Here is a 20,515-nt window from a genome sequence, read left to right on the forward strand (position 1 = left end):
TCTCTGCTAACTGTAAGTCTGGATCGATCCCCATCTCAGGGTCATTTTGAGGATTAACTAATCCATCATGGGGAGACCTTTAAAAAGTGCCAATATGGCCAAGGCGATTGTCAGGCTGACTGGAAACCGAGTTCACTGGTCTCCCTGCCTCCAAGATATGCAAGTTGAGCCTTGCATCTGGACCAACTCTCTTGTGGGCAAAACCTCAGCGTGTGCGGGTTGTACTGAGCTCACCGGCCGTCTGTCTGCCCACCTGCCGCCTCGGACCTTTTTGATCTCTCTCTTTGTTTCTTTAAGAGACCGCGAGGGTGAGAAGATAAAGGGACCAGGATTCCAGACACCAAAGAGCTTTTGTTTGTGTTTCTAATAGAACTGAATACATTACATTTTCCCTCTTGGCATCAGCTTATTGACTCAAAACATCGTTCTGAGATTATACCTTTCTGATTTTATGTTTTGTAAATCTCGAAGGTTTCTGGATACCTACAGGGTACGTTTTTCCACCCTCTGAGGTGTGATCTCCATAATAAAAAAACGAACACAGCGATTCATTTAGTTCATCACTGAGTATTTATTGAGTACCTTCCGTGTGTTCAGCAGTTTACTAGGAGCTCAGAAGGCTCCTGAAGGAAAAAGAGAAACTCACACACGTTTAGACCTACTGTGCACTGGGCTCTGCGAGGCACTTTAATTGCATTATTTCATTAAAGTCATTCTCACAGCTCTCACAAATTGTTATCTCACTTCACAGGTGAGGAAAGAGACTCAGAAAGTTCTGCAACTTGTCCAAAGTCATTCGTAGGAGCAGGAGCTGGAATTCCCATCCAGTGCTGTCTGACTGTACCATTTGGGTTCTTCCCACTAGAATAGTGTGGAGGAGAAAAGCACACACGTGGATAGTCAGTCAACAGCACAAACAGCACAAGTGTTGTGCACAAGTAGCTCAACAGCACAGAGTAGCAGACTATCAAGCCTGGACTGTCCAGTTAAGAGCAGGTGGGGCTTCGGGAGGGAGTGACTGACAATCCAGGAGGACTTCCTGGAGGAGGCAGCCCAGAGGCACGCTGTAAGGACCTGAGGCTCAGGGCAGAGAGGGGGAGGGTGTGCCATGTGATGCCGGCCCTGAGTGAACTTGAGTGCAGATAGTGTCAGAACAGCGGGCCCTGAGGTCTGCTGCCTGGGGCCTGAGGGGTGGGAAGCCAGCAGGGCTGTCTGGGCCAGCCCTGATGAGGTGGCAGCAGGGAGTCACCCAGAGCCAGGGAGGGGTGGAAGCAACAGCAACACCCAGAGAGGATGACGCTGCAGTGCTGGCTGGAAGGAGAGGAGGGGCGTGGCCTGGAGAAGGCAGGTGCCTCAGAAGGGGTCCACCCAAGGGGAGTCTAGTCCTCTTGGACCCGGGGCAGGGTGGGGGGAGGTGGCAGGGGATGCAGAGACGGAATCTTCAGGCTTTGGTGGAAGATGCCTTGAGGGACAAAGGCCAGGGAAGAGCATATTCCATTACAGATTGCTTGGAAACTCCCCTCCGGTCACGTCCCACCTCTGTTCACTCCTGTCAGGTCTTCCTGTGACGTGTAGGATTAAGCGCAAATCCTTCATTGATCCTGTCGTTGAAGGCACCTCACAATCTGGCCTCAATCCACCTTTTTGGGCTCTTCGCCCACTACTCTCCTAAATAAGTCCTCTGCTCTCCACACATAGAGTGACTCATTCTCCTCCCAGCCTCCAAGCCCACCTGCCCTGCGCCATCTACCCCACCCCCAGCTGGCCTCCACAAAGCCCACCAGCCTGCCAGACCCTCTCCGCAAACGGCATGACAATCACTGTGCAGTAAGTCACCTTTGATAGCTCTTGCAGCACAGTCTTGAACAATTAACATTTTATTGTCATTTGACTTTTGCTGTTGGTGTCTCCCTAATGCCACTGCCCTGTCCTTGAGGGCTGATGCCTCTTCGCACCATAGGTGTCTCCACTGGGGATGTTATTTTACCTTTCTGTCTGTTTCCCCATCTGCAAAATGGATCCAAGAATGTACCTCCTACGGTACAGTGCCTGGCACACAGGGGCCCACGCCTGACTGTTCCAGTCCTTTCCTCCAGTGTGGGCAGTCCCAGGACAGGAGGAAAGGGGGAAGACCCAAGACCCCTGTAGGGATCCACTGAGGGACCCTTCTTTATCCCTTTGGATCTCTGCATTTCTAAGGGACTGTTAGCATGATACGAGGATCTTCTAGAAAGGGCGTGTGCACAAGCTGCCTTTAAAAAGCAACAAACGCATTTCTTCACCAAATGGAGGAATCTTGAGTTACAAATTCAAGACGGACTCCCTGGCACTGGCAATCCCCCTCTCAGGTCTGGAACCACCGCAGCACGTGCTGCGCAGCCCGTGACTGTTTACAAAGCGAGTTTCGCTGACCTCGTCTCCTTGAACACCTTTCACGAGCCCGTGAGCTCTCTCGTCACCTCCACTTAACAGAAGAGGACACCGAGGTTCAGGGAGGCGACGTGACTCGCCCGAAGTGGCACAGGGCGCTGGCGCTCAGGGGCCTGCGGCTGCACCCTCCGGCGGGGTCTGCACTCCTTGGGGGTGGCGGTGGGAAGGGCAGGAAGGGAGGCGCGGGCCCCAGGGTACCGCTCGCTCGGCTGGGGAGCCTGGGAGCGCGCGCGGGGATGAGGAGCTGATGCTCTCGGCCGCGGCCGGGCCGGGGTGCAGCCCCCGGGGCCCCTCCCAGCCTCTCGGGAGCCACCCCCCGGGCGCGTCCCCGCGGGCGCGCGCTGCGGGCTCCGCCGGCGGGTTCGGAGGCGCGCGCCCCGCCCCCGCCCTCTCGCGCCCCGCGCGCTCCCCGGGCCCGCCGCGCGCGCGCCTCGCCGCCGCTCCCCTCCCCTCCCCTCCCCGCCCCTCCCGCCGCCACCCCGCCCCCGGCCGGGTACCCTCGCCGGACCCGAGAGAGAGCGCCGCCGCCATCTTAGTTGCTGCCGCTGCCTCCAGCGAAGCGCTGCCTCCGCGGAGGGGAGGGCGCCCGCGGCCCGAGCGCGCGGCCCAGCGTCACGGCGGCGGCCCCTCCTCGGACCCCACTGCTCGCCGCGGTGCCAAGCAGCCGGCTCCGGGCCGCGAGAGCCCCGCTCGGCGCCCCGCGCGCGTCCCTGCCGCTCCCGCCTCGGGCCGGCCGCGGCGCCCGGAGCCCGAGCGATGCTGCGCCGCCCTGCGCCCGCGCTGGCCCCGGCCGCCTGGCTGCTGCTGGCCGGGCTGCTGTGCGGCGGCGGGGTCTGGGCCGCGCGAGGTAAGCGGCGGGGCCGGGCCGGGGCGCGGGGAGGCGGGTCGGGGCGCGGGGGCCGGGAGGCGGGTCGGGGCGCGGGGTTCGCGGCCGGACGCAGGAGGCCGTGGGCGCGCGCGGCAGGCGCCCGGGGAAGCCAGGCTCCATCCCGGGCGGGGCACCTGGACCCTGGCCGCCCCCTGGCAGCCCTGGGGGTGGCTGCGCGGATGTCGGGGGACATGCATATGGGCTGAAGGGTCGGTCCACCTTCCCCTGCAGCGCCCGCAGCCTGGGGGTGCCTCCCCGGGGTGAGGTGCCGTGTACGTGTGTTGTGTGCTCAGAGGTGCATCAGGCTGGGGGTGCATGCACACTTTTTGGTGTGAGCTTACATAAGAGCCCACTCCTCCGCATCCTTTTCCGAGATCCCGGTTCCCTGCTGCTGCGCCGCGGACACCGCATCTTTGCCCCTTTCCGCCTCCTCCCAGGGTCCTTTAAACGTCTGTTTTCAGACGAGCCAAGGCTGAAACTTCTTGCTCCCCTCCCACCTTGTCACCCAAAGGTGAAATCGTGATGAGGTTTACGAGCGAGGTCTCCCCCTGTGTTAGAAATCTTCGTCTCCTCCGCCCCCGACGTCTTGGTGCGGTTTTTCTGACAGTAATTAAGATCGTGCAAGGGTTTAGATGGCTCCAACAGAAACCAAAAGCCCCTCTTTGATTCCTTACGGCCGAAATTATCTTATGGTTACTTGGCAAAAAATATTTTTGAGCGAATTGATTATTTTGTTGTTTTAACCTTCATTCACTTAACCTTTTAAACGTTACATGCTTTCTGATATTGACTGATCGTGCCGATGAAAAGCTTACGCATTGCAGATAGATGCTTCCGAATGGATCTTGGAATCGTAAACATTTTCCTTGGCCTTGGAGCAAAGTAATCTAGGTGTAGTCTATAGATTACGTGGATCTATTCTTCTGGGTTTTTTTTTTTGAAAAAATTTTTTGAGGGGAGGATTGTTGGAAGTCTAGACGAAACCGTCGTATTTCAATTTAGCAAGCTTTTAAAAAATTCTCCTTTTCTCTTCCTTGGCGTGACACATCGAGAGAAGTATGGTGTTCACAAATTACTGGGCAGAAGAGGCAAAGGCATCTTTTGTTCCATGTTCCTTTCTTCACATTGAGGATGATAAACTTTGAATGCTTCTTTCATTTCATTTCTAACATTCTTTTGCTCTGTCACATTCAGGTCTTGGTCACTAAATATCTTACTGCTCTCAATTAGATTTTTTAAAAGTTACGTCAAGCTGAGTTTGAATTGTTCTTTCCAGATGTGGGATGGAGGTCTGAAAGTCTGTTATATCCAAAAAAAGGTCAAAGCTTTGCTTCTCTTGGAGAAAAACCCACACAGTAAAAAAATATAGGTTTGGATTCGGTATTTTGGGAACTGTTCAAGTATATTTAGTTTCGTCAGTGATAACATTTCTTGTTAAAAATCCCTGCTTTCTTAAATTTGTCCATTCACTTATATTTGCTATTCATGAATGAATTACTTGGGATACTTAGTATAAATTTCGACTATGAAATACCTTCATTATGGCGGACTGACAAACCTTACGTGAAAGACGTGTTGAGTGCTTGAGTCCCTTGTAATTTGCTGACTTTCTCTAAGCTTTTCTTGGTGCATTTATAGTACTTACGAATTGTTAGTCTTCAAAATAAAAGCACATTTAAATATCAGTTATTCTGTTGCATTTGTTTTTTTTCCAGGTTGCAAGTTAGAAAATGTCTTGTGAATATTACATGAAATGCTAATAAAACATTTCATTTTGAAATGTTAGGAATGAATTTTATGTGTAAATATGAAATTTGTGGAGCTATTCTGTGGGCTCATTTTAAAAGATCATTTCAACTAACGTCTGAATTTTTTATTGCTTCAAGACAGTATGACATGAACTCCTGTTCATACCCTAGCTTCCTCTAATGATTATCAATGGGATAAAGATCACATGTAAATTGCTGGAAAGAATGTTAGGTTTTGTAGTAAAAATTGCATTTTGACTATTAATTGTTTTATCTCCAAAACCCTTCAATTTCACTTTAATTGTAGCCATAGTTCTCAAAAAACATCAAGTAAACCAAATATTAGAAATATCCTTGGCATGCCCTAGATGGCCGTGTCTGCAGGCTGCCTTCCTTCTCTTCAGTCAGTCAATGATCAGGAAGTAGAAAATTGAAGTAGAGAGAATAGAAAGCTTATATGAATGTTAAATAAAAATAAATGCAATCAGGTAATGCGTTTCAAAATTGAATAAATAATATTCGCTGTTACTTCCCCTTTGCACACAGACTTCTCAGTGAGGTCTGCTCCTCACCACCCTCTTTGAAATTTCCTCTCTGAACCCCTGAACCCTCCCTTCCCTGCTTCACTTAGTTTCTTTCCATAGCACGTATCTCATTTGTTATTTACTTATTTTGTTTGTTGTCTGGCTCCTCTCACTGGAACATATGCCTGAAGATGGAAGGGCATTTTGGTGTTTTCTGTTTCTACATATGTATCCTGTTTTCACCTGACAGATAGATGTTATATCCTGCAAGAAACGTTACAGACTTAGAGTATAAACTAAACTTAAATCCTGCAATATAGGTGTAAGAATTCATTAGCAGATAATTTTTCAAGGATCCGTTCTGTTGATTACAGTATTGGGGATATTAGATCATAGAAATTAGGAGGCTGTAGCTTTGTGGCTACCACTTGGAGTCCTTTTTTTTTTTTTTTAAAGATTTTATTTTTTTCCTTTTTCTCCCCAAAGCCGCCGGTACATAGTTGTGTGTTCTTAGTTGTGGGTCCTTCCAGTTGTGGCATGTGGGACGCTGCCTCAGCATGGCCTGATGAGCAGTACCATGTCTGCACCCAGGATCCGAACCAGGAAACCCTGGGCCTCGGAAGCGGAGCTCGGGAACTTAACCACTCTTGCCCGGGCCGCCCCGAGGCCATTTGTAAACAGTCATTCTCAACTTTTTTTGAAAATGGTTTCTTAATTTGTTACCTTGTTTTTCAGAAGCAACTTTGAGGAAAAAGTCATTTGAATACAGGCTTCAGTACTACAGCTAACATTTTTATTGCTAATATTATTAGGTTAAATGTCAATAATTCTGAACGCCGGGCGGGCCTGTGGCCAAGTGGTTAAGTTCGCATGTTCTGCTTTGGCGGCCCGGGGTTTGCTGGTTCGGATCCTGGGCGAGGACATGGCACCGCTCGTCCGTGGTGAGGCGGCATCCCACATGCCACAACTAGAAGGACCCACACTAAAAAATATGCAGCTCTGTACTGGGAGGATTTGGGGAGAAGGGAAAAAAAAAATTCTGAATGTATTCCAATTTAAGAGCTGTAACTCGATTAACTGGAGCCTTCAGTTAACTGGAACCCATCTGTTGGCTACTTGCTACTTTTAGGAAAAGAAGCTTAAAACCAAGCAGTTTCGTAGAAATTCTTTTTCAGGAAGTTTCAGGAGTTCATATCATACATGATCTGTGTCAGTACTATTTGATTTTTGAACCAAAAAAGAATAATTAGGGGCCGGCCCCGTGGCGGAGTGGTTAAGTTCGTGCGCTCCGCTGTAGGCGGCCCAGTGTTTCGTTGGTTCGAATCCTGGGCGCGGACATGGCACTGCTCATCAAACCATGCTGAGGCAGCGTCCCACGTGCCACAACTAGAAGGACCCACAACTAAGAATATACAACCATGTACCGGGGGGCTTTGGGAAGAAAAAGGAAAAAAAAAATTAATACTTCATGTTTTAGAGATGAAGAATATGACTGATAAATGAAACTTATATGATATATTTTTGCATTGAGATTAGAAAATGCCGTAATTCCATGAGACTAATTTCAGGACTTGGGGAAGCTTATTCAACCAACTTTTAATGTTTAAAATGAGGAACGTGCGGGATGTTAAAATTTTTAAGACATGAAAAAAAAAGGATTGAATTATTTTTATTATTGCTTCCTAAGACAGGAAAATATAAGGTTTTGGATAGGGTTTTCATTTATAAGAATTGAAACAAAATAGGAGATCTCATTGTTCTGAAAAATCACCAAGAGTCTATTTCTCACATATTCTGGTTAATTGAGGTTTTAGATCATTATACTTTTAAAAATATACCTTGCTTTTTCTGTAGTATTGATTTGGTAGGAGCAGAGGTACTTCAAGAAATGTGTCTTTGTAAATGAAATTTAAGTGATTGATTTGCTATAAAAATGCAGATTTTTTTTTTTTTTGAGGAAGATTAGCCCTGAGCTAACGTCTGCTGCCAGTCCTCTTTTTGCTGAGGAAGACTGGCTCTAAGCTAACATCTGTGCCCATCTTCCTCTACTTTATATGTGGGATGCCTACCACAGCATTGCTGCCAAGTGGTGCCATGTCCACACCTGGGATCTGAACCAGCGAACCCCAGGCTGCTGAAGTGGAACGTGTACATTTAACCACTGCGCCACCGGGCCAGCCCCCAAAATCCACATTTTAGTAGAGCTTAAGGAATATGGATTCAAGATTGGTGGAAATGATTTACGCAGCGTCATGTTCTTGCACGGTTTTAAAAAAAGCCTTAGAAGTGACATTTTGAACTAGTAGAGACTGCGAAGGCCGGAGAGAGGAACCTCAGACTGCCGTGGACGCGCGGTCCCCATCTTTTTTGTAGAGCCGCCACCTAGGAATTGGGCTGCTGCATTTGTCCCTGGTTTGACAGGTCCTTTCTCCCCTGTGTTTTAGGCATATTTCTGTTTGTTTTCTCATTTAACTGTAGGATATTATTATTCAATTAAGATTTTTCACTAGGTCTGTTGCTAAGGCTTTATTTTTAAAGTCCTAGGGAAAGATTCAGTTACTTCAAAGTGACTGAATTGAGAACATCTTAAAAACCTGGAAAATGCATTTGAAAGTTAACTTCTTTCCGTTCCGAAACCCCAGTGAGTAGGTGGTAGCACAGTAAAGGAAGACCAGTGCTTTTCTTCTTCACCTTTGGTCAGACACGACTCTTATCCTTCAGTCAGCTGTCTTGCACCACTCTGATTCTCTTGTGACAAGAACTTCTATAGAGTCTGCTACTTTTGTTTATTTATTTATTTATTTTTTGAGGAAGATTAGCCCTGAGCTAACATCGGCTGCCAATCCTTCTCTTTTTGCTGAGGAAGACTGGCCCTGAGCTAACATCCGTGCCCATCTTCCTCTATTTTATATGTGGGACGCCTACCACAGCATGGCGTGCCAAGCGGTGCCATGTCTGCACCCGGGACCTGAACTGGTGAACCCTGGGCTGCCAAGAAGCGGAACGTGCGCACTGACCCGCTGCGCCACTGGGCCGGCTCCAGAGTCTGCGACTTTTCAAGTCTACCTTGAGCTCTACTTTCTTGAACTCATTGTTTAGTTTTACTTTTTTTTTAACTTTTTTTTTGAGGAAGATTAGCCCTGGGGTAACATCTGCTGCCAATCCTCCTCTTTTTTTTTTTCCCTGAGGAAGACTGGCCCTGAGCTAATATCATGCCCATCTTCCTCTACTTTGTAGGTGGTATGCCTCCCACAACATGGCTTGACAAGTGGTGTGTGGGTCCACACCCGGGATCTGAACCAGCAAACCACAGGCCGCTGAGGTGAAACATGCGAGCTTAACCACTGCACCACTGGGCTGGCCCCAGAACTCATTGTTTAGGATGAAAGAAGACTTTCTTTTTGTACACCCACTCTTTTTTTTTATTTTTAAACTATTGAAATATGATTCACATACTATAAAATTCACACTTTTAAAGTTTACAATTCAGTGATTTTAGTATATTCACAAAGTTGTGCAACCATCACCACTATCTAATTTCAGCACGTTTTCTTTTTTTCTTCTTCTTTTTTTTTTGGTCAGGAAGATTGGCCCTGAGGTAACATCTGTTGCCAGTCCTCTTTTTTTTTTTTTTCTCCCCAAAGCTCCAGTACATAGCTGTATATTCTAGTTGTAAGTCCCTCCAGTTCTCCTCTGTGGGATGCAACCACAGTATGGTTTGATGAGCCGTGTGTAGGCCGGTGCCGAGGATCTGAACCAGTGAACCCCAGGCCGCTGAAGTGGAGCATGCAAACTTCACCACCACGCCAGCAGGCCAGTCCCTCAGCACATTTTCATCATCCCAAAAAGAAACTCCATACCCCTTAGGAATCACTCTGAAGTCTCCTTTTCCCCCATCCCCTGACAACTGCTTTCTGTCTACTTTCAATCTACTTTCTGTCTCTATGGATTTACCTGTTCTGGACATTTCATATCAATGGAATTTACAATATGTGGCCCTTTTTGACTAGCTTCTTCCACTTAGCACAACGTTTTCAAGGTTCTTCCATGTGGTAGCATGTGTCAGTGCTTCCTTCCTTCTTATGGCTGAGTAACATTTGCTGTAGACTGAATGTTTGTGTCCCTCCAAAATTCCTGGGCTGAAATCTAATCCCCAGTGTGGTGGTATTTGGAGGTTGGGCTTGTAGGAGGTGATCAGGTCATGAGGGTGGAGCCCTCGTGAATGGGATTAGTGCCCTTGTAAAGGAGCCCCCTGAGAGCTTCCTTGCCCTTCCACCATGTGAGTGCGTGTGGAGAAGACGGCCAGCCATGAACCAGGAAGCAGGCCCTCACCAGACGCTGAATCAGCTGGCGCCTTGGTCTCGGACTTCCAGCCTCCAGAACTGTGAGAAATAAATTTCTGTTTCTAAGCCACCCCGTCTGTGGTCTTTTGTTACAGCAGCCCAAACGGACTAAGAGAATATTCTGTTGTATGGACAGACCATGTTTTGTTTATCCATTCGTCAGTTGATGGACTTGTGGATTGTTCTCCACGTTGTGACTATTGTGACTAATGTTACAGTGAACACTCATGTACAGGTTTTTGGGTGGACATCTATTTTCAGTTATCTTGTGTACGTACCTGGGAGTGGAATTGCAGGGTCTTTTTTTTTTTTTTTAAGATTTTATTTTATTTTCTTTTATTTTCCTTTTTCTCTCCAAAGCCCTCCGGTACATAGTTGTATATTCTTCGTTGTGGGTCCTTCTAGTTGTGGCATGTGAGATGCTGCCTCAGCGTGGTTTGATGAGCAGTGCCATGTCCGCGCCCAGGATTCGAACCAACGAAACACTGGGCCGCCTGCAGCGGAGCGCAGGAACTTAACCACTCGGCCACCGGGCCAGCCCTGAATTGCGGGGTCTTATGACAAATCTGTTTAACATTTTGAGGAGCTGCCAAATTGTTTTCCAAAGTGGCTGCACCGTGCTGCGTTCGCTTTCTTTTTTTTTTTGTAATTTTTATTTTATTTTTATGTTTCCTTCTTCTCCCCAAAGCCCCCCAGTACATAGTTGTGGGTCCTTCTAGTTGTGGCGCGTGGGACGCCGCCTCAGCGTGGCTTGGTGAGTGGTGCCATGTCCGCACTCAGGATCCGAACCGGTGAAACCCTGGGCCACTGTAGTGGAGTGTGCAAGCTTAGCCACTTGGCCACGGGGCCGGCCCCTGCATTCACTCTTGACCTCTGGAATCACTCCTAGGAGCATCTTTCTAATCAGATCCATATTTAACAGTTGGCCAAGAAGAATTTCCTTAGGAGAATTTTCACTGGCTGATATTCTTGCTCTAAGGATAGACTGGCATTTCATCCAACCCGCTGCTTCCTCTTGCCATTGTCTATCATATCGTTTCTACCCAGGACCTTAGACCTTGGGTTGAAAGGAACTTTGACAGCTCTGTCCTCTACACTCAAGTAGCCTTCCCTGTAGAACAGACGTTTCTTCACACGTCCAGACAACCGGTCAGGCAGCCCTGGGTGCGAGCTCACAAAGCAACCCTTTTCTTACAAACGGTGTTGGACACTCAGCCTGCTTTCCTCAGGACTAAATCTTATCAAGCCGTCAGATCTGTGCTGGCAGGCGGCCCTGCAGTGTTGTTTTTACCACCTCTCACTTGAAGAAAGGCTGAGAGCCTTGTGGCCCAGCATCCATCGCCCAGGCCCTGGGTCTGGCTGTGATCTGAGGAGTGTGCATGTACAGTGCTGCAGACACGGTAGTGGGGGACACGCCCCCAGTCCCCAGCAGAGCAAAGCTCTAGGTGCCCTGAGCAGGATTTCACTTTACGAAAGGAACTGGAAGAAACACTAGAATTCTTGGACTGAAACTAATTTAGAAAATGACATTTCTTCGTTCATGACGTTTTTGTTATGCTAATCGGCTAAAAAGTGTGCTTTGTTAAAGTTATTTTGCCTGATCGTTTGATTTTATTAATTACCTATTCATTATTTACCCAATTTTCAATCACAGTATAAAACACTTAGAAATTTGTCTTTAGATTCAAAATGAATTTCAAAACTCAGTAAAAATGAATGTCATCTTTGTTTAATACCTACTTCAAGTGTAACAAAGACATTTATTCTGAGCTCTTCCTAATACTTAAAAAAATTTTTTTAATATAATACAGTACTTTTGTTTTGAAGACCACCAAGAAAAAATATTGTCGTAAACTCAAATTGAAGATAAGTAAAACTTGAGAATGATTTGTGTAAGGTTGTCTTTTATAAATTGGCTTTTAAAGAGCATAACTCATTCTATCTGAAATGCAGAATCTAGTCACATTTAATTCTGCATATTTCACATGTAGTTAGTGATGCGTATTGATAGAACCAGCTGCATGATACGTGGGGCCAAACGCAAAATCAAAGTGGGGGCCCCTTTGTTCAAAAATTATTAAGCATTTCGAGATGGCAACAGCATTAAACCAAGCGTGGGGCCTGGCACACCCGGGAAATGGGTCCTGAGTATCGATGGACTCGTGTGGTAGGGTGTTGACAGTCAGGATGTGGTCCTCTGGGCGCCCTCTCAGGAACCAGCTGATGCACAGCCGCCTCACCAGCACCTCCCGGCTGATGCCCCCTCTCCTGGTCGGAAGACTTTTCTTCGCTGGTGGTCCCACGGTGGAGGCTACAGGCTCTTCTCTGTCCCCTGGCACCCAGCAAAGGACAGACGATAACAAGTTCACAACAGACAATTGAGTGCGTCGGAGGTGGAGTCTGGTTGAGGAATAGGGTCGCTTTTGTTGGGAGATTAAAGCCTTTGTATGTTTACCTTTAAAACGCCTTGACTAACTCATGCCAGTTTCCTATTACTTATGGAATTAGTAACAAGGATAACAAGAAATAATTAAAATTCTTGGATAATCCCTAATCTTTTTTTGCCATGCGTTTCCAATGTTTATCAGAGTAGCTAGTAAGTAGCAGAATGTTCTGGTTTTAATTTAATGTCCGCCCTCGGCCCCACTCCTTTGGGGCTACAATTATTAAAGGACCAGTGGGAGACTGGAAGGCGGGCAGCAGCCGTTCTCAGTGTTTGGGCACCTCGGTTTCTGCGGCTGTGTTAGTGTCAGGTTACCTTGATAATCCTCAGCCTGGATTATACCCCAAATTGGCAGTGTTTCTGATCTTGCTTCTGAGTTGTTTGTAAATATCCATTAATATCTGCCTGGGATTCCTGAATAAAGTATTTTCATTTGGCAAGAGTTTAAAAAGTCCGTGCCCAAGGGTACGAAGCCTTCTCTTGCTTAATTAAGAGAAGCAACTAATCATCGTCTATTAAACATTCAAAGCCTAGAATAGAAAATGACTTAGATGCTTTTTTGTATGAAATCTGACATTTTTAAACTTCTAACTGGAGGAGTATATACCAGTGGGATAGTTTCATAACGTAGTCTGCACCCTCGCCTCATGGTAACTTTCGTTAATAGTAACTGCAACATTAATATTTGATGAACTGTGTTAGATCATAAATGCCAGTGATTACTATATATTTGCTTATTCAATTGATGGAGTTTATTAATCGCATTTTTTTCTAGAATTATTCTGAGTATTCTTGAAAGGTTTGAGATTTTTACCACTACTTTAAAAAATTAATGCAGGTGGGTCTGAACAGACTATGTCTTCATTGCAAAGAAAAATCTTTTGTTGTTGAGTATATGCATATGTGGTTCTCAGTGCTGATGGACAGCATGAAGCCAGAGGCAAAGAGAAAGCAAGTAGAGGTTTAGGCCAGGGTTTGGTTGTTTAGGCTTGAAGGGAGGAAGCTTAAGCAGCTTCCTGAAGTTTCTACTTTATCTAGAAGCTCAGCTCAGTGGGGTGGGAGAGCAGATAGGGATCTGGGGGCAGAAGCCTTGGCTTAGAATAGGGCAGTCCTGACTGTCCCTTGTCTTGTGGAAACCCAAGGACGGGTAAACTGAGGCAAGCTGATGCACTGGGCAGTGGTGGAGCCCCCAGTGGTGGCTAACAGAAGTTAGTCCGTGTCTAGTTCTGTCAGATTGAGATTTTTCTTCTAAATTGCTCAGATGCTTTTTTTTTTAATTTTAATTTTTTGGGGGGAACATTAGCCCTGAGTTAACATCTGCCACCAATCCTCCTCTTTTTGCTGAGGAAGGCTGGCCCTGAGCTAACACCTGTGCCTGTCTTCCTCTACTTGATACGTGGGACGCCTGCCACAGCATGGCTTGACAAGCCGTGCGTAGGTCCATACCTGGGATCCTACCTGGAGAACCCGGGGCTGCCGAAGTGGAGCCCGAGAACTTAACCGCTGCACCGCCGGGCTTGGCCCCGCTCAGGCACGTTTTGTTTCCTCATTCTCAGATTGTATTGCCTGGGTAAAGTGGACTCCCCGCTGGCTGGGACTCCTTGACTTCTGCAGCTCTGTGACATCTTCTAGTGACTGTTGTCAGCTGTCTTCACCTAGCTTTGTCTTGAGATGTTGTTTCCTGGGGCTCATTTCTGGTTCCCAGAGGACCTGAAAAGGCAATTCATATCCAACTATTAGGAATTCACATTGGAACGCAAATTGTGTTTTCCCCTGGAAACATCGTTATAACTGTTTAAACTCTAAAAGTGATGGTCAGAAACCTGTCTAACCCATAAGAAGTGAAAATCAGGCAAATTTGCAATAAAACATAGCACACGCACCATTACAGTATTACCAATGACGACGTGCTGGTTCAAGTTTTGTGGTAAGTAGGTCTTGCAGTAGCTCTAAAAGATTCTGCGGGGAGGGTCAGCCATGATCAGACGCTCCTCGGCTCACACCTGGAGTGAAGAGGAGACCGAAGTAAAAGGAAGATTGAGGAGGAGGAAGGAGCCCAATTACCTCACTGCTAGGTGACCTGGCCTGTGAGAGGAGCGGGGAAGATGGCCTGTTCTTTGTGATCTTGAAAAGAAGAAAGGAAGCAGAGGGAAGAGACATGGGCCAGTGAGACCCCTGGCGCCCAGGTGGCAGCACTGCCGGGCCGGAGTGGCTGATGGGGGACGGAGGTAGGGGAGCTGGGAGGAGAGGCAGGGCCGGTGCCCTGGGTCATCTGCAGGTTGCACGTTGTGTGTCCACCAGGCCAGGGACTGCGTGTCTATGCGGGTCATCCCTTTCAGAGAATACTTGCTAACGTGCATCGTTAAAAGGAATCAATCAGGGGCAAATGTACTTAATGTTTTTCATCAAAGAAAATTTTACCTAAGAATTGCTATTTAAAACCATTCCTTGAATTTTCCAAGTTCCTAAATCTATATTAAATTTACCCCCTTGTGGAGTCATTTTACTAAAGCAAATGTAAAAAAAATGTGTTTTACGTAATGCCAAGTATTCTTGATGGAATTGTATGTGTCATTTACCAGAAGTCATCCCTTCTAAGTGATGGTGGCGGTAGTGACTTCTGATGGTAACGAGGAAGCGGTCAGCTGCAGGCCTCCTCTTGTTCTGTAGGATGGTAGATTGATCTCTAAGGCAGTGTTTGCTTAAGTGTGTTACATGGACAGGTGTTACTTGGTAAAAGGAATCTGTTGGTTACCTAAGTTTGGGAAATGCTGTTAAACAGGTTTCATTACTGCAGGACTTCTCAGAACCTTTAGCATACTCATGTGTGTTGGAGAATGGCTGGGGGGGGGGGGATGGTGTAATCAGCATTTATCTAACTAACTTGACCGTGGACTCTTCCTGGAGCATCGTGTGGCACCAGTGTTCCTAGAACACACTTTGAGAAATACTGCTCTGGCTCTCCCCCAGCCTGCTTACAGTAAACAAAGAAAAATACAATTTATTTATTTATTTATCTTTTTGCTTGAGGAAGATTGTCACTGAGCTATCGTCTCTGCCAATCTTCCTCTGTTTTATGTGGGACACGGCCACAGCATGGCTTAAGTAGTGTGGGTCTGCACCTGGGATCTGAACCTGCAAACCCCAGGCCACCAAAGCAGAGTGTGCTGAACTTAACCACTATGCCACTGAGCCGGCTCTGAAAAATACAGTTTAGTGCAAAAAGGAATAAGTTAAAATGACCTAAAATACTGCCTCTCTGAGATCATTCATCTTGACACTTTTATGTATATGTCTATATTTTTTTCCCTTGTAAAAATTTACGTAAAGTTTTAAACAAAATGAGTTCATTTTATACAGGGTGTTCTATAACTTTCTCAAAGCCATTCATTAAATATTTGTCATGGGTATAGTGGGTATAATAACCCGTTAGACGGATGCAGTGAGATGTATGTAATCCTTTAGGATTTCCAGACTGTTTGGTGTCAGAACTCCCATGCTCTGAAAAGTTGTTGAGGACCTCAAAGAACTTGTGTTTACGTGAATTTCATCTATCAATATTTACTCTGTTAGAAATTACACTGAGAGCCTATTAAAATATTTAATTATTAATTTATTTGAAACAGCAGTAATAAACTCATTTTTTAAAATGAAAAATCACTACATTTTCTAAAACAAAAAGCAATTTACTAAGAAGACTGGCATTGTTTTACTTTTTTGCTGATGTCTTTAATGTGGGTTTAAGAGAAGACAAGATTCTGCATTTAACTTGTTATCTGCTGTTTGGGTGAAGTCGATGAAGAAAATTTGGCCTTGCCCAGATATGTAGCTGGAGAAGAGAGGCCTTTGGGGACCCCATGAAGGGTCGTGGGGCCCCCCAGCGTCTGCAGACCATAGTCTGATACCTGCAGCCCTGGGGCAGGGTTTGGTGTCAAAATACAGTTGGGGGACGGGGCCGCCCCGTGGCCGAGTGGTTAAGTTCCTGCGCTCTGCTTGTCTGCCCAGGGTTTCGCTGGTTCAAGTCCTGGGCGAGGACATGGCGCCACTCATCAGGCCATGCTGAGGTGGCGTCCCACATGCCACAACTAGAAGGACCCACAACTAAAAATACACAACTTTGTACCGGGGGGCTTTGGGAGAAAAAAGGAAAATACAATCTTTAAAGAAAAGAAAAAAATACAGTTGGGGGATGTGTCACCAGTAATTCACTTCTGATTAATAGTGGAGATAGCAAGGCAAAGCTTGCAAATGATTTACTTAAAAAAAAAAGAAATCAGGGGCTGGCCCCGTGGCCGAGTGGTTAAGTTCCCGCGCTCCGCTGCAGGCGGCCCAGTGTTTCCTTAGTTCGAATCCTGGGCGCGGACATGGCACTGCTCATCAGACCACGCTGAGGCAGCGTCCCACATGCCACAACTAGAAGAACCCACAACGAAGAATACACAACTATGTACCGGGGGGCTTTGGGGAGAAAAAGGAAAAAATAAAATCTTTAAAAGAAAAAAAAAGAAATGCATCTTTTTAAAAAAAAAAATCAGAGTTAATTCACTTATTCCTGTAATCATGTCTCTCTTACTGACCTTGTCACTTGCTTTCTGGGGTGTAGAAGACAGGAGCGCAGGGGCCCTCAGGCCTGGCTTTGCCTGCAGTGTACAGCGCAGTCTGCTGCCGCCCAGCGAGGGGCCTTGTGGGGGCGGTCAGGACCCGCACGTGTGGCATCAGGGTCTTGTGTGCCTGTGCGTTATTGCTTTGGTTTTCTTTTTAATTTTTCTGTGGGGACACATTTTTAATGAAGGAGAAGGCAAGAATGGTGAAAAAGTATAAGTAGATGTTAAAAACAGGTTTCTTTGGGCGTTTTCTTTGGTAGTATACACTCACCTTATTAGTATTTTCTGTGGAATGAGATCTAGAAAAAAAACAAGCCTCTTCTTTTTTAAGTTCAATATTTAAAAAAAGAAAGATTACCATCTTTGTTTTTCCTCACAAGATGGCCCTTTTGAGACCTTTAAATGGCTGATTTCATTGTAAAAATGCTTTTCATAAAACTACCACAACAAAAGAAGTCTGTACTGCTGTTTGCTTCGTCCTCCTGCAGAATCTCAGGGTGTTTTCTCAGAATTGGAGTCAGTTGTGCTTGGGCACGTACCTGTCCTGTCCGTCTGGCAGGGAAATTGTTTGGTTTGGCGTTTCCCTTGATCACGGATGACCAGTTTTCGGCTCGACAACATTCCATAAATCCACTTTCCCCTTGAGAGGTCATCTAATCCTTTCTCCCCTTTTATGATAAGGTCCTTTTATTTTAAAATCTGGCAGTTTGTCTTCCCGCTTAAATAATCTGGCTATTTGTATATCTTTGCATTAGAATATTACGTACTTTTACACCATTAAACTTAAAATATCTCCAAATCTCTCTATAAAAGTCAGCTTCTGAGTTACATGGCTAGAATTATGGAAATGGAAGGGATTCTGGAAATCACTTAGTTCACTCAGCCCATTTTACCAAAGAGATAACAGGTGAAGTTGTCGTCAGTATGATACTTTCATAGCTCAGAGTCTGAAAAGCAGGAATGTGGTGGAGACCAATCTAAAGTGTCTTTAACCTTATTTCTTTCTGTAATAAATAATATTCAGAAAGCATAAGTTTGGTGACTTGTTGCAAACCTTTCATGTGCAGCTGAGTCAGAATTATAGAATCGTAGTGGAGTTTTAAAATTTCTGGAGAAAGGGTACATTGTATTAACAAAGTTACATTCTTAATTTTGTAGCTCTTCTTTATGCGAATATCTCAGAAGTTTGCACACTGTGCTCAAATCAGTTTTGGAGTTGACAAGAGCTTTAGAAATGAGCCCGTGCAGCTTTTGATGTGCTCCTTGTCTACAGTGAGCCCTGAGCTCGGTTGGCCAGGCTCTGCTGGAGTTCGTCTGATCAGGGGCTCCTTTCCTTTTGGAGGGCAGCCTTCATTTTCAGAAAGTCCTTAGTCTCGGTTCTGCCTCTGGATCCCCACAGAATAAACGCTGGCACTGTAGGAGTGCAGTGGAGTGAAATAACGTGGACTCTGGAGCTAAACTATTGGGGATCAAGTCCAGCTCTGCTGTCCGCTTGCTGTGTGCTCTTCAACAGGCTACTTAATCTCTCTGTGCTTCACTTTCTTCGTCTGCAAAAGAGGGACAATAGTACCTATCTCAGGGTTGTTAGGAGGATTAAACAGATTTTGTAAGTGTTTAGAACACTATAGTAAACACTATGTTTCCTGTTTTATTAATGCAATTCCATATAACTCCCCTCTTTTTAAAATTGAGGTGAAATTCATATAACAAAAAATGAACATACCATTTTCTAATTTTAATTTTAATTTTTTTTAAGATTTTATTTTTCCTTTTTCTCCCCAAAGCTTCCCGGTACATAGTTGTATATTTTAGTTGTGTGTCCTTCCAGTTGTGGCATGTGGGATGCCGCCTCAGCATGGCCTGGTGAGTGGTGCCATGTCCGTGCCCAGGATCCGAACCTGTGAAACCTTGGGCCGCCTGCAGCGGAGCGTGCAAACTTAACCACTCGGCCCCAGGGCCCGCCCCAGCATAGTGTTTTTAAGGTTCATCCACATGGTAGCATGTATCAGTACTTCATTCCTTTTAATGGCTGAATAATATTCCATTGTGTGGCTATTACACATTTTGATATCCATCCATTGATGGATGTTTGCGGTTGTTTCCATGGTTAGCTATTGTGAACAGTGCTGCTGTGAATATTCACATGAGTACTTGAGTACCTGTTTTTATTTCTCTTGGGTATATACCTAGGAGTGGAATTATTGGGTCCTATGGTATTTCTGTGTTAAATTTGTTGGGGAACCACCACACAGTGGCTGCACTCTTTTGCATTTCCACCAGCGAAGGGAGTTAACCATCCTCTCCCATCCCCACATCAACGTTTTACGTTTCAAAGTGAAGCGTCCTCTTCCTGCAGCTGTTCTTCCTGGGACTTTATTTCTAGAATCTCCCCCAACCTGCCTTGGTCTTTCTCTTTGGGTGCTCCATGGTGCAGATACTACCTGTCAGATGGGGCAGAGGGTTTAATCGAGTCCCCACACAGGGGCAGAGTTGGAGTGGTGTGGGCTAGCACCCCTTGTCTAAGCTGCTCAGCCGCCTTAGCACACCGACTTTGTTTAACTCAGACCCCCAAGTACTCTCCCAAATTGGTATTGAACCTTGCTTCTCATCTTTTACCTTGACACTTTGTTCTAGTGCAAGTCTTTACATTCATCTTTAGTACATTTCATCTTGCTGCCTTTGACCCGCCACTCCATTCTGTTAAGCAGTGTTGCATCCTGACTTCACGTCCGTCTAGTCATTCTAGCTTCATGTCATCCTCAAATTGGATGCAAAGTTTAAAGAGAGCCAAGCAAGTATGAGCCTTTGAAAGATTATGAGAGACTGTTGCAGGTTTCTCTGGGTTTGTTATTCAGCAACTATTTGAGGTGGTGATTAAACCTATTTAAGGAGCCAGCCCTGATGGCCTAGCAGTTCAAGTTCCCTGTGCTCCACTTCGGTGGCCTGGGTTTGGTTCCTGGGCAGGGAGCCACACCGCTTGTCTGTCAGTAGGTGTGCTGTGGCAGTGGCTCACGTAGAAGAACCAGAAGAACTTACAACTATACACGACTATGTCCTGGGGCTTTAGGGGACGGCGGAGGGGAAAGAAGAAAAAAAAGGGAGGAAGATTGGCAACAGATGTTAGCGTAGGGTGAATCTTCCCTTGCACAAAAAAACAAACGAACAATTTAAGTGCACCTATCTTAATTTTCATCTGGTTTCCATTGCGCCATCTTGTTCTCAGGCACAAAGAAATGAGGAGAGGCCTTGCCACAGTTTCACACACTATTTCTGGAGTTTCAGATGAGCTGTGGTAAGTGAAACCTTTATCAAGGAACTTGGCACTTCATAAATCACAGCTGATGTTATCCTTCCAGCTTCCCTGTGGCTTTCCTAATAACCCTCTCAAAAGAGAAAATGTTTGGACACTTTGTTTTTGTGAATAATGTCACCAGCTCTTTGTGATTTCCTTTCCTTCCCTAAAGGCACAAAAAGCAGCCTAGAATGATCAGTGTCAGACTCATTGAAATAGAGTTTAAAATGTCCATCTTCTTCCCATTTTGAATCAGGTGTTTT

General features: G+C 46.0%; 1 protein-coding gene and 1 long non-coding RNA gene across 5 annotated transcripts in view; one reads left to right on the plus strand and one right to left on the minus strand.

Moving 5' to 3' along the window:
* Positions 1-551: 551 nt before the first annotated feature.
* On the minus strand, positions 552-2,748 carry LOC111772454 (uncharacterized). Its single transcript, XR_002806330.2, has 2 exons — positions 2,413-2,748; positions 552-861 (listed from the first exon to the last, which is right to left on the minus strand). It is a non-coding gene; the product is annotated as an uncharacterized lncRNA (long non-coding RNA).
* Positions 2,749-2,825: 77 nt separating this feature from the next.
* The window catches only part of CLSTN1 (calsyntenin 1), a 66,620-nt gene continuing 48,930 nt past the window's right edge, over positions 2,826-20,515 (plus strand). The window contains exon 1 of one of the 4 annotated variants that reach the window (XM_023635836.2): positions 2,826-3,277. In XM_023635836.2, coding sequence (XP_023491604.1) covers positions 3,187-3,277 — 91 coding nt within the window. In that variant the 5' untranslated portion in view covers positions 2,826-3,186. The remainder of the gene's footprint in view (positions 3,278-20,515) is intronic. The other 3 variants (XM_023635835.2, XM_023635838.2, XM_023635837.2) reach the window with 3 other exon arrangements.

The sequence above is a fragment of the Equus caballus genome, chromosome 2 (genome assembly GCF_041296265.1).
Source record: "Equus caballus isolate H_3958 breed thoroughbred chromosome 2, TB-T2T, whole genome shotgun sequence".
Classification (NCBI taxonomy): domain Eukaryota; kingdom Metazoa; phylum Chordata; class Mammalia; order Perissodactyla; family Equidae; genus Equus; species Equus caballus.